We start from the raw sequence: 26590 nt of genomic DNA, 5'->3' as shown, positions 1-26590 counted from the left end.
TGGTGCTGAGAACACCAAGGCCCCGGGTTCGGATCCCATATACGGATGGCCGGTTCGCTCACTGGCTGAGCGTGGTGCTGACAACACCAAGTCAAGGGTTAAGATCCCCTTACCGGTCATCTTTTAAAAAAAAAAAAAAAATAGTGGTGTGTTCCCCATCTCATCTTCATGCTGTTAGGGTATTTGTTACTAATGTGTTGCTTCTCATCTGAGCTTGTTAGAATTGTCTAAAATTCTAGGGTAAAAAGCCCTAATAAAGAAGTCAGATAACAACCCAGAGGCTTTTTTGTACTTCCCTTCAGGTGTGCAGCCACCTTGCCTCTCGTTGAGGTTGCCATGTGCAGGCCCACCAGCCATGGGATGTTAGTGGCATTGCCCCTGTGGCTTCTGGGCTCTTGTTCCTCTGTCCTGCACACACTGACCCTCCCAACTGGAGTGATGTGAGATTGAACCTCAGTGAAAGATTTCTTTTCCTTCAGGGCATGCATAGATTTCATCTACTAAACTGGTACAAAAATTGGATTTTGCAGTCTGTGGAAATGGACTGTTAATAGACTGGACACTAGGGAACTTGAGCAAAGGCTGTGAACAAGAGGATGCCAAACAGACTAATTTATTTATTTTTTTTAAATTTAAAAATTTTCAGTTTATTTTTTGGCAGCTGGCCCATATGGGGATCTGAACCCTTGACCTTGGTGTTATAACACCACACTGTAACCAGCTGAGCTGACTGACCAGTGAGCAATTCTTTTAGATAATATATATTCTGTTTTCTTTCTTAATATAGATAATAGTGTTTTCTTAAACTAAAAATATCAGTGTCTAGAAATAATTAATAAAATATGGATCTGTAAACTTCCACTGTAGATTCTAGTAATAAAATAATGACTTAAAATAATAGAGAAATTATTTAAAACAAAAGATGGTGTGGATGTACTTGGGAGTGAATTGGGATTATTTATGCAGAGAATGTAGTTCTCACTTGTGCTTGCATTGCATTAAAATGAAGAAATGATGGCAAAGAGGAAAGACACCATAAATAAAATTTCAGCCTGGTTAATTATGAGCAATAAAAATTCAGTCATTTTTGTTCAAAAATGTTCTATATCAGCTGACAGAATCTAGGCTGACACAGGCTGACTCATGGCCTTTGATATAGTTTTATTATACTGAACCATTGCATAATCTCAGAATTAAATTCCGATTTAGCAGTTTTAAGGAGAGAGTACAAAGCTTACCATGTGATTGTCTTAGTGGTTTCCAACCTTATTTTAGAGACAACGCCTCAACTAGGAAGCATAAAATGTGCTATGATGCAAAGAATTGTAGAGAACTTGCCAGATGTTCTGTTATGTGGTCATTCATTCATTCAGCAAACATTTGTGGTGCCTCTTCTTAATGCTTCTGCGTCCTTCATACTGCTTACCTCACTGCTTTATAACCATCTCTGTGTGTCTTTCTTCCCTGTTAGATCAACTGTATGTTTCTAGAAGTTTTATTCATATTTGTATTGCCAATAACTAGGGCAGTGCCTGATGCAGAGTAGTCACTCAAAAAGTGTTTGTTTAATAGTGAATTGTTAAGAATGAATAACGGCAAATGTCATTTTCTTGAAGAATTAACTTTTAAAGCTAAAATTAAATTATTTCCACACAGAAATTAAACATGAGCTGTTTCCACTGTGTTTAATGGTTGTGGCAGTTTGCTCTCTCTAGAGCCTTCACTGAGTAAACTGTTAGTTTCCATTCATGAGAGAGGTGTCAAAGAAGGATTCCATTCACATTCATTAGGCTGATGCTGCTAAAGGAGCATTGTTTAGTGTTGGCAGAACACATGCTTTGATCATCCAGCTTTTCACCGTCTGGGGCACAACTCTTTTAACAGAACCACATTTTAAGGCATATTTGTCATTATTTGAGTTTGTTGCTTACAACCAGAGAAGGCTTTGACTTTTCTAAGAAATATTTACGATGGTATGAAAGCTCAATTGCCTTAAGGAATTGGTGTGTGAATGCCAATTCGTGAAACCTAAAGTGCCTTAAGGAATTGGTATGTGAATGCAAATTAGTTCATTCTTGGATAAGTGGGGTTATAGAAAAATTATAAAAGGGTATTTTCAGTAGAATTGAGCTCTGTAACAATTAGTACCAGGAAACATTTGTGTTCCACAAATTCAATATAATAGTATTAGCTTGTCCTTTAATGCAAGAGTGTAAGAAGCACTCCAGGAGGTCCTGCGAGTAAGATGCGGGCTGTTTAGCTACAGGACACACCCTCCAAAGATGACCATGTTTTCATGAACTCCCATAGTAGTAACCCAGTATGTTTGATTTGTTCAAAATTTATGTATTTCAGTCTTACTGCTAGTACTTCATGCTATTTTATGTAAATTTTAATAATAGCAGCAAACATTTGCTGAGCGTTGGCATGGGATATCTGATTTAATCCTTACATCAACCCTTTGTAGGGAGATACTGTTATTTTCTTCATTCAGTAGATACATACAAAAACTCAGTTCATACACTCAGGAAATGGCAAGGCTTAGTTTTGAATCCTGCTTTCCTGCCCTGACCTCTGGTTCCTCTGATGGATGGGTACCTGAAGTTTTGCTCTTTGGATTTGAGATCCAGTATTTGAGTTCCTCCTACTCATAGGGCAATCTTTTTGTCTCTATGGCTAGTTTAGTTTCTGGGCCACATCCATTTCATCTTCGCTAGTCATAGCAATCAAAATGGAATTTTTTTTTTTTTTTTTTAATGTTTAGTATTTTTCCTAACAGTAGTCATGTCATGTAAGGTATAGCTGGACTTAAGGCTGTAGTCTTTTGTTTTGTTTTTTAAAGATGACCAGTAAGGGGATCTTAACCCTTGACTTGATGTTGTCAGCACCACGCTCTCCCAAGTGAGCTAACCAGCCATTCCTATATAGGGATTCAAACCCATGGCCTTGGTGTTATCAGCACCACACTTTCCCAAGTGAGCCACGGGCCAGCCCCAAGGCTGTAGTCTTTTGAAGGATGTCTAAACTGATTCCCAGCTATTTTTTTTCTGGATTTTAACTATGCTCATGTATCAGACAGCTTAAATTACATGAGTTATCAAAATTAAAGTAGTCTTATAATGTAGTGAATTAGAAGCAAATCTCATTTACTTGTGTCTGTCTATTTTGCAGGTCACGGAACAAAAAACCAAAGGTAAGATTTTTTTTCCTTTTTAAATTGTTAGAGCCTTTTGTGTTTAGATTTTACACTGTTGCTGACTCAGCCTCCTATCCACTTGAAAAGACAGTGGGTGTAGAGTAATTAAGGTGGGTTGTTTGCAGTCACTGAAGAGTAGTAATGATGTTTCTAGTTGGCCTTGAAATTTTTAGGAGGCAAAAGAGTAAGTACCTTGTTTTCAAATTATGTGGTTCATGATTTGGAACTAAATCTTTTTTTGTTTTTTTTGTTTTTAAACCAAAAAACATTTTTTCATTTAAAAAAGTATTCAGAACACATAAAACAAGGCAACATTTATTCTTTCTTCTCATCGTCCAGTATGGGGTCTGTTGGTGGCTCCTCCACTGTGGCACTGTTACTCTCCAAGCCAGTGTTACTATCACTAGTTCCTTCTTCTGGCATACTGTTGACCCCCTCCTGTCCACTCTCCTTGTCCTCAGGAGTAGACGTGCCTTCTTCACCATTTTGTTGGCTCTCCATTGTTTCTTCAAGGTGTGTCTCCTCTGTCTCCATGGGAATGCTCTCATCGTCTTTCTTTTCCTCAGCTTTGTTCACCGCTTGCTCTTCCTCAGGAACGATGCTGCTCTGACTGCGCTCAGCTTGCTCTGCCACCTCCTTCTCTCTTTCCTCCTGTCTTTTGCGGGCTGGCTTCTCTGCCTGTGCAATTTCAGCTGCAATTTTTTCCATATCCACTTCTACCTTCAGACCGCACACATCTTTTGAAAACTTTTCTTAGAACAGTAACAAAAACAAAACAACAGCTCCTGATTTACAGATGGGAACTGCAGAGGGTTGTTAACCACTTTGATCCATGACATGCATCTGAAAATGGAATGTTACAATCTAGAATGTTCACACTGTATTCTGAGCTAGAGCCTGGAATATGCTTTTTAAAAAGACAGTATATTTTGAATAGGTTAACTCTGTTACAAAATAGGGATGTGTTGTAACAGAAGCAGGCATCCCTCAGGTCATTCTCAACATAATGGTCTCTGTTTTAGTTCTTTCCTATTAATTTTGGTTATGTAGTTTTGTCTGGTGATGATCATACTTCTAGTCATCAAATAAAGAAAGGGATACTGAATTCCTTGAGATAGCTCCTACCTATCCTTACCTACCTAAATACTGTATGTGGTTCTCAATTAGCTATGCATTAGAATCATTTGCATGGAGTTGTCAAAATACACAAGCTCAGGCCTCCTGCCAAACCTTCACAGTCCCAGGCCATGGCCCTAGCAGATGTATTTTGAAAAGCTCTGCAGGTGACCCCAGTACATGTTGCAAACCACTGCCCAGGACGAAGGGAACCAGATATGACTGATAACTTGGAAGAGGATAAGGGTGGTGGAAAGGTCAAGGCTTGATAGGAGGCCTTCTAATGATTGGCTTCTTCACAGTTTAGTTTAGTTTTGTTTTGTTGAACTCTCAGGCCAAAGCATGTCACATAGTGAATGGAAGACTAATACATAATACAGATGGTGCTAGTTTCTTGGAAATTAGTTATAGAGAACAAATTCTCAGACAGCTAGATAATGCTGTAATATTTTTCTAATCAAAAGACATTTCAAAGGAGAATGTAGTTTGGGACTTTGTAGTGATTTGTAAAATAAACTGAGAATTATTAGTTATAATTATCGATTGGTTAGAAGGAATAGTATTTTCCCCTGTACATTCAGCTAGTTCCTATCCCAGAAGTAGGCTTTATTTTGGAAGTATTTTTGTAAACTATTTGAAATTTAAATTATACTTTACCACAGAAATAGTGTTATTTCTAGTGGTACGGTGTCCATATTTCTAAACCAACATACTGTCTAGAAAAGGATTTGGGCACCTAAGTATTGATAGGACTTTTTGATGATTTATCGGGACAACAGTTAAGAAAATTGGCATTTTTCTGGACAGTCCAGGCTCTGTGGTTGCTGGAGTATGGTGATTGGATTCCTAGGCCTGGCTACAAGTCTCATGCTCATGAAGCCAAACTAGTTTTGCTATGGAACCAAGCTATTGTATATGATAAGTGGTGTTTCTATCAGAAAACTGAAAATCCATTAGGTGTCCTATTTTAAAAAAAAATTGGCAGTGGTGGGGAGGGAGACCAGGTCTGTTCTCAAAACACATTTCTCTTTTTTCCGTCAAAGTCTTAAAAATGAGACTATCCTTTCTACTCAGTACTAAATTTTCTTCCAATTAGGGTCTTTCTACATCTACACAATGGAATACTACTCAGCTATAAAAACGAATGAAATACTGCCATTTGCAACAACATGGATGGACCTCGAGAGAATTATATTAAGTGAAACAAGTCAGGCACAGAAAGAGAAATACCACATGTTCTCACTTATTGGTGGGAGCTAAAAATTAATGTATAAATTCACACACACACACACACACACACACACACACACCCACACCCACCCACCCACCCACCCACCCACCCACCCCGGGGGGGGGGGGCGGGGAGAAGATATAACAACCACATTGAAGTTGATACGACAAGCAAACAGAAAGGACATTGTTGGGGGGGGGGAAGGGAGGGAGGTTTTGGTGATGAGGAGCAATAATCAGCCACAATGTATATCGACAAAATAAAATTTAAAAAAAAAATAAAAATAAAAATAAAAAATAAAAAAAACAATTAGGGTTTTTCTCATACCTACCATAAAGTGGAATACAGCTTCACAGTCTCCATACTGTCCCCACCTCCCACCCCTTCAATCAGAAAATAAAGTAAAAGAATCTTAAGGTGAGCTGAGAGCCTGTTTCAGGCCTCCTGAGGGATTTAATTGTTAGAATGAGGAGTAGACAGGAAGTAAAAATAAAAATTATCCCTGAGTTAGTCTGTAAATAGAGGGATGCCCTAACCTTTCTAGTTTTTTGCTCAGTTTTACAGCCACATCTTCATCTTTGTTCTTGAGAGCCTGCCTAGACACTTAAATCTCATTCTTCTTCTCTCCCCTCACCTGACCTTTCTGGGTCATATTCTTCTCCCAGAGATGGTATTTTCCTCAGGCAGTCTGCCTTTAACTCTGAATCTACCCCCTCTTTCCCCAACAGACCCTATAAGAAAAAAGAAAAGACTGTGTTGGTGCCGAGTCTCTGATTGTACAGAGGACTGAAGTAAGATTTTTCCATATTTCAGAGAAAACATAGACATATTATATGTTATTTTATCTTTCATCATTAAAAAAAAGAAGTGGTGAGAATTCTGGAGAGAATAGGACAGGGATTTCAAGTGGAGGTTGTATGAAGGCATGGGCTAGAGCTGGGTCTGTTACCCAGGCAACAAATAGTAAAAAGCACTTAAACTAATATCTTCCTTTGTTGTATATAAGACTTAGAATCAGAAGAGTTCAAGAGATTGATCAGATTTAACAGGTTGAAATTTAACAGGGATGAAGATAGGATTAGAATTAAAAAGCCCAATTGCATAGACTATGTAATGGCGGAATTTGGACATAGCAAATTAGCCTTGTTAAAAAGATGTTAGGGTAACTGTTAGTTTAATGAGAGTTATCAGTATGAAACAACTGATTTATAAAACTAACAAAACCTTAAACTGCATTAATAGAGATACAATATACAGGGAGGGGGATTTAAATGGGAATGTCATGCTACAAAAGGAACAGAGATCAACCTCCATGAACCATGTGGGGTTTGGACCAAATTGGTCAAGGAATTTGTCACTAAGGGAGATTTAAACACCTGGGGTTGTTTAGTTCCCAGGGGAAGACTTCCTACCTGGGGAACCTCAGGTAACTGTCTTCAAAGATTTGAGGAGCTCTGGTGCTTGACACTTAATAATTCCTTGGTAAATGTCTGTCATATGTTTTGTTCCTTAAGACTTATTCTAACCCCAGAAGTATCAATGGTGAATCAAAGCAAGAAGGAAAAGCTTCTAGCTCAGTATAAGTTAAATGCTTTAGATATTGTTGTCCAAAGCAATAATTCATAACCTTGCCCCTTTACCCCACTGGGGCACAACTGAGAAACAGCACCTTTCCATCAGAATACCTGGAGTTATGGACCCGTGTAATACATTGGCTAAACTCTTTCTTTTGAGCCTATTCCAAAAGTCATATTACAGTGGGTACATGGTGGTGGTTGGGATAACCTTGAGTCTACTCTAACTTATTCATTTTGGGTCCCTCCCTCCTGATTAAATAATTTATAAACTAAACTACTTGTAGTACCCCTCACACCTTCTGGAGACACTTGTGTGTTCTAACATTGTGGTGGGGAGCCACTTGTCCAGAAATGGGACTGACTGCCTCTGAGTGAATGATAGGAGTTGTTTTAAGACTTGTGGCTCAGATAAGTGTACTATGAAAATAGTACAGATGGGAGGTGATGACTTGAACCCGGTTAGGAGCAGTGGTGGTAGAAAGGAAGGAATGAATTGGAGAGATGCTTTTTCATCTTAATGTTGATTAAATAATGGTGTATATGTGTTGGGGTGGGGGCATTGAGAAGTCTAAGATACATTCCAGGTTTCTGACTTGAGCAGCTGGTTGTGTGATGACTTCATTCTTTGAGCTAGGATTGGATTGGGATTGGGAGCTGGGGGACAAGTTTGAGGGGAAGGGGAAGGGTGAAAGAGATCTGAGTTAAGATAGTGATTTGGAAAACGTTTACACATAAGTGATAGTTAAAGCCTGAGCCAGGGATAGTTTGTGCTTAAGTAACTTAAATGTGGGAAGGGTGCTGGCCCCACCTTCACATTGTTTTTTTTTTTTTTTTTTTTTTAAAGACACAATTCCTGGCCAAATTCAGCTGCCATTTTGCAGTTATGATAAATGGGATAGTCAAAAGGAGGGGTTGCCAACTATGGCCTACCAGCCAAGTCTGACTCATCATCTGTTTTTGTACTGCCCATGAGCTAAGAATGTTTTTTACATTTTTAGATTATTGGGGAACAAAACAGTATTTCATGACGCGTGAAAATGGTATGAAATTCATATTTCACTGTCGATACATAACGTTTTATTGGAACACAGCCACACTTGTTTGTTTATACATTATCTATGGCTGTTTTCTCCCTACTAGAGCAGAGTTGAATTGTCGCAACAAAGAGCATATGGGCAGTAAAGCCTAAAATATTTACTATCCAGTCCTTTACAGAAAAGGTTTGCTGACCCTGAACAAGAGTATGAGAAGCCCACAAAGGAAGAGAGAAAGGAAGAGCCGAAGAGCTAGCTGGAGTGGGTTTCGCAAAAACGAAGAGGGAGAGAATGACCAGTAGTGTTCAGAAGCTGCAGAAAAATCTAAGAAGAAAAAGTCCAGCATGTGCCCGTTAGACTGGCAATGAAGATCTCTAGAGACTTAATGAGGACAGACGTTTCCAGGGAGGTGTTCAGGGCAAAAGCCAGTTACATTGGGTTGAGGAGTGACTGGAAGGTAAAGAAGTGGAGACAATGCTTAGAAGTTACTGAAAATTGTTCAGTACGCACTGGCCACTCACTGTGTGTCATCGGTCTTGGAGATTTTAAATGTTCCACCTAAAAAAATATCTTTACTAGGCCTTGTTTGTATTTTAACTATTACTTTGAAAACATTTCTACATTTTTTTTATGTTTGGTATCATCGAGATAGTTAAAGGAAATAGTAGTTTGTATTGGTCCTGTGCAGTGTTGGGTTTGTTATACATTTAGAAGTTTCTTAATAATTTTATCTGAAAAAATAACATCGTACTGAAGTTTTCCGAAATAGAGGCAATTAGAAGAAGTTCAAACTGTGAGATATGAGAATGGTGTGAGACGAAGGGGATGGGGAAGAGGATAAGATTTAGTTGTTAGAGTACAGAAATGGTTTTTAGTAGTAAATGAATGGAAATTAGAAAATAGGATACCCAGCATTTTTAATAATGTTCTTAGTTCCCTGTGATACAGGGACCATGTTTAAGCCACAGACTTTCCTCTGGAAAATAAGACACTACCCTTCTTTGGAGCAGCTTACCTTTGGAATATTTGTGTTACAACCTCCAAATCATTAAGATTCAGAAAAGAGAGTTCCTAAAAAGTAGCATATTCAGACTTAATGGCAATTTCTCTCTCCTGTTGTCATCCAACATTCTGAATTGTGAATGAGGTACACACACTGATTCTGTTGTATTAAGTTTGGACTTTGGGAATCAGATTGGATTAGGCCTCCTGCCTAACAGCTACATTGCTGTGTAATTAGTGTCTAGAATTCTGATTACCCTTTAAATGCTTAAAATTCTCGAATTCACAGAAAGGTGTAACAAAAATAGTAGAATAAGAATTCATTTGAGTCCTGAAACAGTTTGCTTGTGACTAACATTGTACCACAGGCTTTTTCTGACTGTACTGGAGATTTGAATGGCTAATCTCCTGAGATGGAGCTATACTGGAATGAAAGGGTTGAGGCATGTTCCTATTTTATAATGACTATCATTTATGATCCATTCTGTCTCTGATGTGATGGTAGGAGAGTTCTCTGAGGAGCTTTTACAAGGAATCTTGTACAGTATATGATGCCCACCACATATCTTTGGTTGAAACAGTGCTGTGAATATTGTGGAGTTAGTCAAGCTAGTGCTCAGCCCTCAGTCCTATAGGCTGCTCTGTCTTTGTCTTATTCCTTTTTAGGAAAATGAGTTAAGGTATGTAGCAGACCTGATTAACTTCAAGTGAAGATTCTAGCCCTTTTATAGAAGGGTAGCCTCACAGAAGCATAGTTCCTTCTATTCTAAAAATCAGTTGGGAAGAATCCTCCCATCCTTTGCTAGCTGCTTTTTTCTCGCAATAAGAGAAATAAATGGGCATGGGGAATGCCATATGCTATGAAATCTTCCAGAAACAGATAGAAAATGAATCATTAAAGAATATTTATTCATTGATTTACCAGTTATTTATCCATCGGCTGTTACAGGTCATGTGGAGGGTATTAATATTAGACAATGACTAATTTATATTCTCAAGTTAACATTTATTCTCATCGGGTTATGGGTCCTCTGACCTCCCTTTCTTCCTGGGAGGTTCAGTACTTCCTTGTGATTGACTAAGGTTAGACATAGGGGTTGCCTGGAAATTATTGCAGACACCTACCCTTTTCTCCTGTCACACTCAGTTCTTGCTAATGTCTGGTAGGATATAGATTGGGCCCCTGGTTTCTGATGATGATGTGTCTCTCTCCTCATAAAGGAGCCAATTAAACGAGCAACATGCTGGCCCAGCATCATTTCAGCAGTCAAAGCAGGACTGCCACCAGGGCTGGCTCTAACATTACTCTGGGCGGCAGGGATTTTGGCCTCAGAGTCATCTGAGCCATCAGGCTCGATGATTATTTCTGTAATACTGCCAGCTTCTGTTTGTCAGGTAGATTTTCTTGGAAAGGGTGGCGGTCTTTTGGTAGGGTGAAGCAAGGCAGGTACAGAAGAGAGCCTTCTCTGTAGAGTAGAGAGTGGGGAGCTGTGGGGCGCAGCAGAGTGTGGCTTCACGGGTTGTCCTGCACATTCCCATGCTGTCTGCCATTTTACAATTTTATCTTTTCTATTTATTTTTAAGTTATTTTATTTATTTATTTATTTTTTGCAACTGGCTGCTATGGGGATCCGAACTCTTGATTGACCTTGGTTTTGTAACACCAAGCTCTAACCAACAGAGCTAACCAGCCAGCCTAAAAATAAATAAATATTTAAACAGGAAAAGTATTTACATTTTGAAATTTTTATTTTAAATAAAGAGCTAGGAAAAAAAAAACAGGCTTTTTTGACAGAAGCAAGAAGATTTATAATGTTTCTAATATTTACACAGAAGGCCAAGCAAGTCTTGAGTTCAGGTGGCTCTAGAAACCAAAGCCAAGTCAAGTTTTATGATTCTACAGGCCTGAGGTTCCCTGCAGGGTCTACCCTGTTCCAGGCCTAAGAAAAAAAAAAAATGAAGGGTGGGTCCCTGCCCTGAGTGACTTATGGCCTGGTGAGGGAGAGGGGACTGTCAATGGAGAATTTCAATATAATATAGTAAAGTCAGCGGGAGAGAGAGAGGGATGGTATGCTCCAGGGGCACAAATGAAGGGTGCTTAGCCCACCTAGCCCAGGGACTTCAGGAACGCTTTCCCAGAGGTAGGTCTTTTAAGACTGTGGATGAAGGGAAGGGGCCCATGGACTGAGAGGCTTGAACTCTTTAACAGGGACCTTGCTGTGGACGTTTATACTGCTAGGCAGCGCTTCAGGAAACTAATTCCACTGTTGGTTTAGGGGAGTGAATGATGATTGCCTCCTTCTCCCCCTTAATTAATGGAATGTAATTGCATGATCTGGCTGTCTTTGAATACTTGTCACCATCACCCACCACCTTCACTCTACCTTAAGCTGAAGGTGCTGTGGGGAATTTGGAAAGACTACCACTTGAGAGTAGAGTGAAAGGAGAAGAGTTGTCTTGGTAAAATTGGTCTCATGTAAGCCTTCTTAAAAGTAATCTTTGGACAAATGTTTTTGATTTCAAAGACCACTTCCCAACCTCTTTCTTTTAGTGCCCGAAGTGACGAAACCAAGTTTAAGCCAACCAACGGCCGCCAGCCCAATTGGCAGCTCTCCATCGCCACCAGTCAATGGTGGCAACAATGCCAAAAGGGTGGCAGTGCCGAACGGACAACCGCCGAGCGCCGCCCGCTACATGCCTCGGGAGGTGCCACCGCGATTCCGTTGCCAGCAGGACCACAAAGTGTTACTAAAACGTGGGCAGCCCCCTCCACCGTCCTGCATGCTCCTCGGGGGTGGGGCAGGGCCTCCTCCCTGCACAGCACCTGGAGCAAACCCAAACAACGCACAAGTGACAGGAACGCTGCTGCAGAGTGAGAGTGGGACTGCACCAGGTAAGGCATCACCATCGGAGGACAGAGTTCACAGCAGCTTAGAGAGCACATGCTTTGTTTGCACTGCCTGTGTAAAGCCCACAAAAACTGTTAGTTTCATAGAATGTGGGGATTATTCAAAAGAAGAGAGAGGATCCCAGTATGAAGTGAGTGTCGGCAGTTCTCTGAAACTGGGTTTTAGAATTCTGTATGTGTGTGCTCTTGGCATGAGAAGCTGACGTAGCTGCCATGGGTCATCACTCTTTGGGCCTTTTTTTTCCTTCTCTGACAAAAGCACCATAAATTTGAGCCTCCATAGTTCTGTTGTCACCACAAGTATGTGTTCAGAGAATAATTGGAAGTGGGACTTCCTTGGAGGCTTGTTCTGAATCTTCAGATGCCCCTATTTATATTTCCAGAACACTAGGAGTTTAGAGAGAATGTTCCATTAGATTACAATATAAAATCTTGGGAGGATTCCAAAGAATACCATTCTATAGTTTTTTATTAGATTTTTTAAATCAGTACTTCTTTTAAAGGCCCTGGATTTTGACCTTTGTTAAAAACTGTATTAGACATAAGAGATCTGTAGCTGAAGGGTTCTACTAGAAGTTTTTATTTTTTATTTTATAAAGGTGACTGATAAGGGGATCTTAACCTTTGGCTTGGTGTTGTCAGCACCACGCTCAGCCAGTGAGCGAACCGGCCATTCCTATATAGGATCTGAACCCATGGCCTCGGTGTTATCAGCACCAAGTGAGCCATGGGCTGGCCCTCTACTAGAAGTTTTGAGAGTTTTTAAATAGATGAATACTGAGTCAGCTAACAGCTGAGAACTTCCAAATACCCTTTTTTTTTTTTAATTAACAAATTTCAACTTATTTCTTAAGCTGTTTTTTGAGGCTATACTAAAATTCAGAAATTGAAACTGTCAGGCACTGGCAAAGGCAATCAATTGATGGTTGTCACTGATAGTATACTTTATTTGAGTTCTTAGTTTAAACAAAGAATTGCCTAGAAAATTCTGTCACTACCTTGTTGTATGCAGAGTAAGGATGGGAAGAAACCTAGTAGTGACACAGGCTTCATGCAGAGATAGGCCCTGTCCATGAGGCTTCCATGTGGCGGCAGTCAGGCCAGGCCCACAGCGGACAGGGAACAGCCTTGTGGCCCTTCCTTCCCGGCCCCGCATAACCAGTTTTAAAAGGAAGCATGTGAAGGGATGGTCCTGTCAGATGTTTCTGCAGCTGAGTGTAGCCAGGCCTGGACGGAGGCACGGGTCCAGTGTTAGTCTGAGTCTCTTGTTTACATGATTGAAACCAAGGAGACCCCTAAATCTCAGGAGTTTGGGATTCTGTGCCTCCTTATTTTTATATGGCTCTATGTAATACTTTTTTCAATTTCATATTGATTTAAAGCTGCTTGGTTAAAGGAGCTACAATAAGCTCAGAAGTGTAAAACCATGTCATTTTCCCCCACCATATATGCTAAATTCTGCCAAAATATGTGCTGAGCTGGACTAATTTATCAGATTAAGTTCCTTGGTGGTACAGACTATCTGATTCATGCTCATGTTCCCCTCAGCACCTAGCTCAGTGGGCATTCATCATTCAGCAGACACATACTGAGCAGCATTGCACTAGCCATGGTGCAGAATTCCAACATTAGCAAGATAGGGTCTTTGCCTAAAGGGCGCTAACATGGGGAAGGAAAGATGTGAATGCAGTACTACAGCACTGAGCAAAATGGCTCTAGACAGGGAAAGAGTATTGTCAGGTGATCAGCTCAAGGAGAGATTCATAAAAGAAGTGGCACTTGAACTACGCCCAGAAAGATGAATAAATTTCATTGCTCAAATACAGGAGGAAAAAACAGTAGGTTCCAAGGTGGAATGGTGCCAGGGTGAGGAGGCATAAGCTTTGGAATGTCAAGTAGTGTGGAGTATACATCTACACAGAAAGTAATAGAAAGTAAGACTATAAAGCTTGGTTGGTCCCAGGTCATGGAGCATCTTGATGAAACTCCAGGCCAAGGAGTTTAACGTTATTCTTGTACACTAAGGAACTGTTGAAGGCTCTCCATAGAGCGGTGATGTAATCAAGGTGTGCTTTAGAAAAATTACTCCAGCCAGGAGTGTTTAGAGCAGTTTGGGGACACAGTAAGTTTAGGGTGCTGTTGTATTGTCTCAAGATACAAGAAGGCCCTTCTCTGTCTACAGGAATGGCAAGGAGATAACTTTGAGAGGTGTTGTGGAGTTAGACTTTGCAAATGTAACACCAGGCAAATGAAAGATAAGAGACATGACTAAGACAGTTGTGATATAGGCAGTCAAGACAGTCAATGGTTAGAGAAGCTAGATTGTGGGGAAATGCAATGAGCTCTCCTAAGAACACCAGGTATTAAGGATAATGCATGTGAAGTTGTGACTGATAAGATGATCTCTTCCCCAGAGTCAACTCTTGGAGGTGCTGCTGCTTCAAATTATGCAAATTCCACTTGGGGCCCGGGAGCCTCCTCCAACAACGGCGCCTCCCCCAACCCAATTCACATCTGGGACAAGGTGATTGTAGACGGGTCTGACATGGAAGAGTGGCCTTGTATTGCCAGCAAAGACACTGAATCTTCTTCCGAAAACACCACCGATAACAACAGTGCCTCAAACCCTGGCTCTGAGAAGAGCACTCTGCCAGGAAGCACCACTAGTAACAAAGGAAAAGGGAGCCAGTGCCAGTCTGCAAGTTCTGGGAACGAATGTAATCTTGGGGTCTGGAAATCTGATCCTAAGGCTAAATCTGTTCAAACTTCCAATTCTACTACAGAGAGCAACAATGGACTAGGAAATTGGAGGAATGTGACTGGTCAGGATAGAATTGGACCTGGCTCTGGCTTCAGCAACTTTAACCCAAATAGCAACCCATCTGCCTGGCCAGCTCTGGTCCAAGAAGGAACTTCTAGGAAAGGGGCATCGGAAACAGATAATAGTAATTCCAGTGCACAGGTTAGCACAGTAGGTCAGGCATCCAGGGAACAACAGTCAAAGATGGAAAATGCGGGTGTTAATTATGTTGTCTCTGGCAGAGAACAGGCTCAAATTCATAACACTGATGGACCAAAAAATGGAAACACTAACTCCTTGAACTTAAGTTCACCAAACCCCATGGAGAATAAGGGAATGCCTTCTGGAATGGGCTTGGGGAACACCTCCAGGAGCACTGATGCCCCATCACAAAGCACTGGAGATCGAAAGACTGGGAGTGTTGGATCTTGGGGTGCAGCTAGGGGGCCTTCTGGAACTGACACAGTCTCTGGACAAAGCAATTCTGGAAACAATGGGAACAATGGAAAAGATAGAGAGGACTCCTGGAAAGGAGCTTCTGTTCAGAAATCAGCTGGGTCAAAAAATGACTCTTGGGACAACAATAACAGGTCTACGGGTGGGTCCTGGAACTTTGGCCCTCAGGACCCTAATGACAACAAATGGGGTGAAGGGAACAAAATGACATCTGGGGTCTCTCAGGGAGAATGGAAGCAGCCGACTGGGTCTGAAGAGTTGAAAATTGGAGAATGGAGTGGTCCAAACCAACCAAATTCTAGCACTGGAGCATGGGACAATCAAAAGGGCCACCCCCTCCCTGAAAACCAAGGCAATGCCCAGGCTCCCTGTTGGGGAAGATCTTCCAGCTCCACAGGAAGTGAAGTTGGGGGTCAAAGCACTGGAAGTAACCACAAAGCAGGAAGTAGTGACAGTCATAATTCTGGCCGTCGGTCATACAGGCCCACACATCCTGATTGTCAGGCTGTCTTGCAGACTCTTTTGAGCCGAACTGATTTGGACCCTAGGGTGCTCTCAAACACTGGCTGGGGCCAAACTCAAATTAAGCAAGACACAGTGTGGGATATTGAAGAGGTGCCAAGGCCTGAGGGGAAATCTGACAAAGGAACTGAGGGGTGGGAGAGCGCTGCCACACAGACCAAGAACTCAGGGGGCTGGGGAGACGCACCCAGCCAAAGCAATCAAATGAAGTCTGGATGGGGGGAGCTCTCAGCCTCTACAGAGTGGAAGGACCCCAAGAACACCGGAGGCTGGAATGACTATAAGAACAACAACTCTTCTAACTGGGGTGGAGGACGACCAGACGAAAAGACATCCTCCTCTTGGAATGAGAATTCCAGCAAGGATCAGGGGTGGGGAGGTGGACGCCAGCCCAGTCAAGGATGGACTTCTGGGAAGAATGGTTGGGGAGAGGAAGTTGATCAAGCAAAAAGCAGCAGTTGGGAAAGTTCTGCAAGTAAACCTGTGTCTGGGTGGGGTGAAGGAGGGCAGAATGAAATCGGAACTTGGGGTAATGGTGGGAATGCAAGCCTCACTTCAAAAGGTGGGTGGGAAGACTGTAAAAGATCCCCAGCATGGAATGAGACAGGCAGACAGGCCAGTTCCTGGAATAAACAGCACCAACCGCAGCAGCAGTCACAGCAGCCACCACCACCACAGCCAGAGGCGTCTGGTTCATGGGGAGGCCCAGCCCCACCACCTCCAGGCAATGTTCGACCTTCCAATTCCAACTGGAGCAGCGGGCCACAGCCTGCAACCCCTAAGGATGAGGAACCCAGTGGTTGGGAGGAGCCATCCCCACAGTCAATTAGTCGGAAAATGGACATTGATGATGGCACTTCAGCATGGGGAGACCCTAACAGTTATAACTACAAGAATGTGAATCTGTGGGATAAGAATTCCCAAGGGGGTCCAGCACCTCGAGAACCAAACCTGCCCACCCCGATGACCAGTAAATCAGCAACAGGTAAGCAGTGGCATTTTCTGGCAGGTTTTGATGAAGATAAATCCTAGACCAAAGCATTTTTATTAAGGTGCATTTATTCAATTTGGCTTTGTTCTGAGAATCATTCCTATAGTTTCCAGTCTGTTGCTAACAGAACCTTTCTTTGTCTAAAATGCTAGTCATGTCAGATGCTGGTAGTATATTTTAATGTTTTTCTTGGCAAAAGGAAGTGATGGCAGCCCCATTTGGTCCCCAAAATTATTCTATGATTGTATCGGTCTGCAGAACCCAAAAGATTTATATCTTGCCAAACTAGGCTCTAGATTAAAAAATAAGGAATTAAACTAGTAGTAGAAATAGAGCTGATTTCCATTCTGATTCTACCCATGGACACATCCTCTTTGTTTCTCTTTCCCCAGCAAGGGAATATTCTGTGTTGTTCTTCCAGAGGCCATCATAATGCTGTAGCAAAGCTGATATCTGGAAGGTTTCAGTCTCTTCCTAGATGATTTTTAATGGTTACCTCTGGAAGGAGAGAACCTCGTATGAGAGATTGTTATCTGGTGAAGATCAGTTGCCCAGAATTTAAACTTCCCTCACTATTTGAATAGGAAAACATCTTACCTGGTAAATTAAAAGTAGCCATGGTAATGTCTTTCATAGTTTGGCATTGTTAACTTTAATGGCCCCAAAAGCATTAGTTGAACAAATTAAAGGGATGCACCTTTCAAGTCTTTTTTTGGTTAAAGTTACTCAGGATATTAATAATTGGTTTTCTACTTCTCACAGTAAACCTAGTGTTCATTGAATTCAATTGCAGCCACTTCGAAAATAATTGCTTTTAACTTGCTCTTTTTTTTCAAGTATTGAAAAGAATGAGGAAGGAAATGAAGATTGTTTATTAGTTCCCTATCTAGAATAAAACCTGCTAACATTTTAAAAATTATATTTACATCATAAAAACCCTCAAACTGTACAGTAAAGCAAAAGATAGTAAATAAAAGAATCTTAACCCCTAGGGTCTCTCCTCATAGGTAATCTGTTAGAAGTTTGTGTTTATTTCAAAAATTTTGTTCATACCTATGGCAAAATATATCTCTAAAAAATTTACAGTAAAGGGATTGTGCTTTCTGCACTGTTTTTCATCTTGTTTTTTTCATTATGCTTACAAGCTCTCCATATTTGCACATACAGTTCTGTCCTGTAATTGCTTCATATGTAGTACTCATTTTATGTGACCCACAATTGGTCTAACCAGTCCCCTTATGATAGATATTTAGGTTGCTTGCAAGTTTTTCCTAGCAGTTATGCAGTGAGCATTGTTATGCATGTAATTTCATGTACTTTTACAATTATATCTGTGGTATAATTTCTTGGCAGTGGAATTACTGGGTCAAAAGTTACATGCATCAGAGTTTTTAAAAGTGACATTGTCAGATGCCCTCGGTGAAGGTTGAATTCGTTTATATTTCTACCAACAGAATATAGGCCTGCCAGTTTCTACCACTTTCACCTCTATTGGATATTATGGTGTTTCATTTAACAAATCATTCTGAGAGACACAATTTCTTTTCTTTACAGTCTGGAGCAAAAGCACACCACCTGCTCCAGATAATGGTACTTCAGCTTGGGGTGAGCCAAATGAAAGCAGTCCTGGGTGGGGCGAAATGGATGATACAGGAGCAGCAACCACAGGGTGGGGGAATGCGTCCACAAATGCACCCAATGCCATGAAACCTAGTAAGTATACAGTGTGTTTATTTTTGAGGGATTCTTTGTTAATTTGAGAGTGAGACATTTTGCTGAGGGCTGCATAATGTTTAAACTGTTGATTCAATAAAATTCAGGACCTTGAACGGTAAATAAATAGTTAATAGCAAACGGTGATGACTTAGCTTGTCGTGTTTTTAAATGTTAGTAATGAACTAATTCTGTTAATTTTGCTTTAAATTAGGTTAAGTGTGTCCCCAGAATTGTAATTTTGATGTGATGCTTTTTTAGCCCTGTAGCTTAAATATGCTCACCATGTTCATTTTGCATTTCTGCTCTTTCAGTATAATTTAAAATAAGAGTTCCCTGGCCTTTAATGTGGAACATGGTCTCTGCTGCCCAGTGACTACATCCTTCTGTACCTTCCTTTTGCCTTGTCGTTCTTCTCATACATCCTACCCATGTACAAACACTTCAGGTTTCCTGAACCTGATGAAGATTTCTTTATTTCATTTTTTTAAAATGAAGAACATCACACTTATTCATAGTCATTAAAAATCTAAGCTATACTTGATCCAGCTGGCAATGTGTAGTCACAGTAACTTGCAAAACTTTGTAGACTGATGTATTGGATGTTCCCAAATTGAAAAATTTTGTTTCAAATACCCATTTCTACATGTTTGTAACTTTTTAAAAAATGTTCCAACATCTCTTTTCTATCATATGGCAGGTTTAAAGGATTATCTTTTGATTAAATAATGAAATTTTTTGGAATGCTCATAATTTGAGCAAAAAAAAAAAAAAACCCCAATTCTCTTGTTAAGTTTATCGTATGATGTTCAGGTTTCTTGAAGTGCCACATGAAGGAATATGATATTTGCTATATTCTAGAAATTGACACACATGTCTATGGAACTTGACTGCATTTTTAAAATCAGGAGTCTCCTCCACTTTGTAGAAACAGATAGTTTAATGAAGATTTTGTTTTCATCATGATTTTCATTGTGAAATTAGTTGTATCATCATGGGAAATATCCTCTAGTGGACTTGCAATACATTCAAAATGCTGTTGGAAGACATTAACCAGACCCTTAGCCCAAACAGATTCTTTACCAGTACCTTCAGGATTTTTATATGTCTTTCCCAACCTCAGAGTCACCTCTCTTCCATCACAATACCCTCACTTTTCTCCAGATTCTTAAAATGTCTTCTCCAGAATTGTCTATAGTAGCCCACATCCTTTCAGTAATTTGAATGTGTAATGCATAGAGGAAGGGGCTGGATCATCACAGCCTACCAATTAATGCTGGTACTTAACGGTAATCTTCTCTATTCTGCAAATGTCTTAAATTTGATGTTATGAGCCCTATGATTAAAAATTAGGTCTCTTATCTTTTCTATAAGAAACATTTGTTAGCAGTTCAATTCCTTTCTCTAAAAGAAGAGTTCACCTGTATGTCTTCATTGTTAAAAAGGGATCAGTGTGTCATTTATATTGTTTTTTTTAATTCCCATTGTTTATCAGTAGTCAATATAAAGATGTCGGTAGATGCTTACATCATATGTCATAATGTAACTATATTTTGGGATTATATATATTTGTAGTCCTATATGCAGAGGAAACAATTCTGGTTATTGACAGCACTTCCAGCAGCAGAGAGAGTAACATCCCAGTCGCTTGCTGCCCAGTCAGAAAGCCTCTGTTTGTGGCTAAAATGAACCCCATGGAGAGGCCATCGGATTCACTTGGGCCTTGCTGGGGGGTGACATGCCACAGTTAGAAGTCAGCTACCCTTTGCCTAGTGTACTTGGCAGAAACCTACATGGCTGTCATAAACCTGGTCATAGGGGATGGCAGGTCGTCTTTTATGGAAAGACCTGGAGGAAGAACCACTTTTCTAGCTGTAGACTCTTCATATGGGTCAAAAGTTCATGAAAGATTTGTATTATCTTTTAATTCTATTTTTTCCATGAACTTTTTGGAGTACCTTCATATGAAGCTGTCTAAAACAAATAACATCATGTCATTTGGTAAAGTGAAGGTATGAATGGAAGTTTCTAGGCAAGAGAATGTATTTCTCCTTCTTTCATCATTTTAAACAGTGCTATTACTGCAAAGTATATCTTTCAGTTTCATACAATAGTTTTGGAGAGAAATTAAGAAATTATCCAAAGTTTCAAATTAAAGATCTTTGTTTAGAAGAGGATGTTGGTAAAATAGACTATGGATACTGAGGTCCTACTTCCTCAAATATTAAAGCCCTCTTCTCTGATTTCTGTCTGTCTGCCTTCCTCTCTTCCCCTCTCTATCTTCCACATTTCCTCCTCCTGTCTTTTCAGAACCTCTCTTTACACATTGTCTTTTCCTAGAATCTCTTTAGTTTCTAATAAATTTCAAATTTCCATGGCTGTATGTGAATTTCTCTTCTTTTACCATAATTTTGATAATCTTACAAAATTTTCCTTTTTTTCCCTTTTTCATGTTTTTTCTTCTCCACTTCACCCCAAAGTAGTTGTTTTTTTGTTATACCTCATATTTGTAATGTCCATCGTATATAAAGTGCATAAGAAGAACAGATTTCTCTTAATTGAGACTTAATCTTGTAAGTTGTAGCAAGTTGTTTTCAATTTTGGAATTCCTGTCAGCTTGGTGCAGAAGAAGAAGCATTGACCTAGAAGTAAAGAGCTCTTGATTCTATGATTTGTCAGCTTACTCTCTGTCATTGAAGCTTTATGGTTTTCAGTTTCCTGGTCTCTAAAATATGAATAATAGTATTTGCCTTGCCACGTAGATGGAGTCGATAAAATTACGAAGATACTAAAATGCTGCATCTGCAAGAAGTTATTATTCTGGTTATTGTTATATATAGCTGTTGCAAACAGTTGATTAATTTTTTCCTTAAAGATTCCAAATCTATGCAAGACGGCTGGGGGGAGAGTGACGGGACGGTCGCAGGAACTCGCCATCCCAGCTGGGAAGAGGAGGAAGATGGAGGAGTCTGGAACACCACTGGCTCTCAGGGAAGTGCTTCCTCACACAGCTCAGCAAACTGGGGCCAAGGAGGAAAGAAACAAATGAAGGTAGTCTGCTTTAGAAATGTTTATTCGTTCTTAGAAGGCAGAACAGAGAATTTTTAATGGAAGGAGTGAGACAGCTGGAGTTCTCAAGGTCCTAAGTAAAGGGAAAAATATTTTCTTCCAAACAAATAACTACTTCCCTTTTACTCCTCATTTTCCTTCCCTATGACCTTGAAACCTTGAGCTATAGAACTGTTGCTATGAGTAAAATGAAATTTTCAAAAATAGGGAGATATTTTTCATTTTTAGTTTCTACATTATAATGATTTGTTGGAAGCTCTCAAGGCATATTTTATAAATACTTTATGCTTTTGCATTCTAAAGCCAAAGAATTCCTTAGAGTAAATCCCCATGAATATGTAGAAAAGAAACCAAAGGAAGATAATACTGGCTTCTCCAGTGGTGATCAGCATGCCTCACTTTTATCTGGTTTGGGAAATTCCAAGACCCTGAACTCTTCTCCCAACAAAATGAAGTACCAGTGTGCAACCCTGCTGCAGCAACTAGACGATTTCTCTACATCCTACATACCAGGTTGTGCTCTAAACTTTTCACTTTCCGTATCTGATAACAACTAGTTTCTACTTGGATTTGCATAATTTAATGAGGACTTTGGTTTTTAATCTAGAAAATAGTCTTGAACCTGAACCATTGTCTTGGCAGAAGCTTTCTTTTTTTCATTCCACCTTTTCATTCCACAAATAAAATGGTGGAAATAAGAAAAGGGCATCCATATACATAATTTCAGCATGAAAGCGTTGCTCCATTTGCAACATTTCACAGCTAATATTCTCCAGGGTTTCCAAAACCAGATACCCTCTTAGAAGGCCTTCCGGTGGCTAAGGATTGTACCTTTATCCCCTTTGTCCATAGGATATTAATTTTGTTGAATACCCTAACTTTCTTTTATAGCATAAGAATACAGTTTGTTTCTATTAGAGACACTTTAAGCAGTCATTTATAGTTTTCCCTCTCATAAGAGCTTTATTTCCTTGTCACAAAAAGAATTATTCAGTAAACTTTTTAGCATTCCTCATTATCTAGTCTGCTTTTGGCTTTCTTTTGGTAATTTACAAATTAACAGTGAGACCAAATTAACTGAGTGAAAGGTACTAATAAATAAATACCCCACTCAGGTGACAACCAAGATTTAATTAAGTTAATTAGGAATTGAACATTTCAGCTCCCATACCAGTGATTCTTACCTTTCATACTCAGGGTCTTATGATAAAATACATATAACATAAAAATTACTATCTTAACCACTTTTGAGTACACAGTTCACTGGCATTAAGTACATTTACATTGTTGTGTAACCATTACCACCATCTATTCGCAGAATTCTTTTCATCTTGCAAAACTAAAACTCTGTACCTATTAAACAATAATTCTCCGTTCCTCCCTTATTCCAGTAAGGGCCTTTTTGACCTTAAAACCTGTAATTAAACTTAAATACCTCATCACATTTAAGAGTAATAAGATTGATTTGACAGATATCATCACAACACACAGAATTTTTACTGTAGAATGCACAAGTGCACAAAGCCTCATTGACCCCGACCACCACCAAGTCCGCATCACAGTTTCAAGTGCCTTCTTCACAAAAGTGAAAGTGGAAATGATGGCCGGTGACTTGTTGAGGGGAGAAACTAGCTTGTCCCATTAAAAAACAAAAACCTACCTCTGCCTTACTTTGCCCAGGAGATCGGTGATAGTGCCTTCTGTTAGACTTCTTCCCCACTGAAGACCAATGTCCTTTATGCTACAAAACAAACAGATGGAGTGCTGCATAGATGAGTTCCTTACTGCATCCACACAGAGAATAATGACCGGTTTAAATAGGCTCCTTTCCAAATGGCATGCACTGCCATTCAAATTATTTCTTTTCTCTAAATGCAAACCAGCTTGGGTTACAAAGAGAACAGCTTCATGCAAAAATTATATTTTAAAAAATCTGATATTGACTTCTTTCTATTTATTTAAAAATACCAGCTGATAACATCAAGGTTAGGGGTTCGGATCCCCATACCAGCCAACTGCCCAAAAAAAAGATAAAAATACCAGCTGACTGTAAATTTTGCCAGTTACTTCTAGTTCAGTGTGATGAATAAGATAAGAATGAAAACATAGATATAACTAGGTTGTATTAATCATTTAAACTAACAGATATCAAAATAACTATAGTTAAAAGAGAAATAGGGTTTGAAAAAGCAAACTCCTGGTTCTACATTTTTAGTCTATACTTATGCAATTTAGATAGGAGGCTGAAATAAAAATAAATTATTTGGTTCTGAGGTTACATATTTCGTTTCTGTAGTGCTCACTAAAAGGAGGAAACAATGATTCATGGATGAATCCTCTTGCCAAACAATTTTCAAATATGGGATTGCTGGTAAGTTTTATTTTTTTCATATGTGTAACATATCCCAATTTTAAGATTTAGAACAAATGTTAAGACCACTTTCATGCACGTACAGAATTGCAGATTTAAAAACTGGTTAAGCGCTGTTTTTTTTTTATCTTTTGGATTAAGTAATATTTGTTTTTTATTCTTTTATCCTTAATGATATACCCTAACATTTAAAGGTTATGGCTTTTAAATTTGTGGTGTTTGTGTCCTTTTTTTTTTTTAGGAGGGTCAGGAAGAAAGAGTGAGGCACTCAAAATTTATGCAATTTTTCCTGACCACACTACTGTACCAGTTTCCTTTTTTATCCTTTTTTTTAAAGATGTCAATTGACTTTTGAGATTCTAGAATTGGGCGACCAGTTTTCATATTATAATTTTTTTAAAGACATCAATGACAAAATAACTAGATAAACTATATTGGGACTAATTACATAGGGAATTCTTGAAGAATTTCTGATTTCTTTATCTCTTGGGAACACTCTGGGGACACCCTGTCCCTGGTTGCCAAAAGACAAATGACTTGGCTGCACATTTCAAGATTTGATGACTTGACGAGTCACGAGAAGAAGTTGTCATCATTTGGCTGCCACTCTTGGAATTTGATCCTGAGCCAAGTGGAACTTGAGGACGGGTTTATTTCTCCAGGCAGCTGTTTAGCCTTTGCTCTGTCCGTAGATTGCTGAGGATAATTGTATGCGAAAATTGAATTTTAGGAATATAGGCACCAGCAGCAATCAAACTAATATATTAAAAATGTTAATGTCTTCATTCCAGTTTAAAGTTCACTTTATAGCACCTTGCAGGGTGCCATAATAAGATGTGGCTCTTACATGAAAAATGCTACTTCTGTGATTCAAACGTGTATGCCCTTAATTCTCTCTCACCTGTTTATTATTTTTCAGAGTCAAACTGAAGATAATCCAAGCAGCAAAATGGATTTGTCTGTAGGTGTGTATCACTCCACTGATCAGAATGGAATATATTGGTGTGAATGATATATTATTGGGATCTGCTGCCCAGTTTGAGTTAGGATGCATGCAGTTCAGTCGACATTTATTGAATGCTTACTCTGTGTAAGGTACCGTGCTAGATACTAGGTAGGGGTTGAAAACTCAGTGAGTGCAAGAGCCAGGAAAGAATATAAATGAATGTAATGATGTGTGCCAAGTATAAGAACTTGGGATGTGTAGGTCACTGGTTAATTGTGGAGAGTGTATGTACCACCTAAAAGAATCAGCCCTTGCTTGGCTCCTAACAGTTGTTGCTGTGGAGGAGTGCAGGTTCAGCTGTGCCAAGTCTTCCAGTTTTCCAAAAGAGGCCAAAAATTCAGATATATATTGACATCCTGATTTTTAAATACTGGAAACTAATTCACATTTTAAATAATGCTGTGTAGTGGAAAACCAAAAATGTCCGTGGCCCTGCCAGACTCTACCCTCAGGTTGCCAGTCCTGTCTGCACTGGGATATTTTATTATTGACAAACTCATTACAGCTGGAACAGATGCGGTGTCATCCCTTAGTCTGTGGGATTTTCACAATAATATTGTTGTCACCCTGAGGAATTTAAAAAGAATCAAACTAAGAAGAAAGCAATAGTCTTTGATCTATGGTATTTTTTAATATGAGAGAAACTAAAACATAACCTTCCTGGGGCACTGATCTTGTAAGCATACAATAACAAATTTAGAGAGTTGTGAAAGGAAAGTAGGAACAATCATTTTACCTGGGAAATTACATCATGTAGGTAATGTGAACACATCATCTTCTGTGTTCAACTCTTAAGTTCTAAATTTTAGGGCAACCCCTGTGCCTCTTTGACCTTTTCATTCCCCACAACTGTGTTTTACAACCCTGTCCATTTATCTAGCAGATGCTAAAATAGCAAAAACAGTCAACTTCTGTTACTAAGAACATTTGAATTAATGAGCAAGATGTGTTCATCAAACACATCAATAACCTGTCTAAATATTTTCATAGATTAGAACCAGGTTAGCCCTAAGGCTCTCTCATTCTTTCTGTGCAAAACAAGCTACAACAGATACATGTTGTGTTGTGTTTTGTTTTGTTTTATTTCAAAAGAGAAAAAGGACTCACTTGTGTTCCAGGGACAAACTGGCAGCCTGAACTAATGAGATCTCTTCTTGTCTTATCCCCAGAGTAGAAAGAGCTTATGTCCAGCACCCCAGGGAGGATAGTGGGGCAGGTCACTCTTGGTTTATGAGGGAGACCAATGTTTTGAAATTTTCACACTATTTATGCTACTTTCCAGATAAAAAATTTGATGTGGACAAGCGAGCAATGAATCTCGGGGATTTTAATGATATCATGAGGAAGGATCGATCTGGGTTCCGTCCACCTAATTCCAAAGACATGGGAACCACAGATAGTGGGCCTTATTTTGAGAAGGTGAGTTGAATCCTTTGTTTAAGGTAATAATTCACAAAACCACTTTCGTTCCCATTTGTCTTTTGATAAGTGATTCTGGAGGAAGCATAGAACTACTCAACTAAATGAGCAAAACACAAATCTCACCTGCATGAATGTGGGGACATGAAAACAGTTGATGTCAGCAGGTGATTAGGCAG

The 26590-nt window shown here is 39.6% G+C and overlaps 1 protein-coding gene across 4 annotated transcripts in view; it reads left to right on the top strand.

Annotated features, from left to right (window-relative positions):
• Positions 1-26590, top strand: part of TNRC6B (trinucleotide repeat containing adaptor 6B) — a 259377-nt gene that overhangs the window by 193515 nt on the left and 39272 nt on the right. For all 4 annotated transcript variants that reach the window (XM_063074663.1, XM_063074661.1, XM_063074662.1 and 1 more), the window contains 8 exons: positions 3172-3193; positions 11708-12049; positions 14479-16827; positions 18388-18546; positions 21422-21597; positions 23912-23986; positions 24906-24951; positions 26275-26411. In XM_063074663.1, coding sequence (XP_062930733.1) covers positions 3172-3193; positions 11708-12049; positions 14479-16827; positions 18388-18546; positions 21422-21597; positions 23912-23986; positions 24906-24951; positions 26275-26411 — 3306 coding nt within the window. The remainder of the gene's footprint in view (positions 1-3171; positions 3194-11707; positions 12050-14478; positions 16828-18387; positions 18547-21421; positions 21598-23911; positions 23987-24905; positions 24952-26274; positions 26412-26590) is intronic.

The sequence above is a fragment of the Cynocephalus volans genome, chromosome 12 (genome assembly GCF_027409185.1).
Source record: "Cynocephalus volans isolate mCynVol1 chromosome 12, mCynVol1.pri, whole genome shotgun sequence".
In the NCBI taxonomy this organism is placed as follows: Eukaryota; Metazoa; Chordata; class Mammalia; order Dermoptera; family Cynocephalidae; genus Cynocephalus; species Cynocephalus volans.
This window is presented reverse-complemented; position numbering and strand designations above follow the sequence as displayed.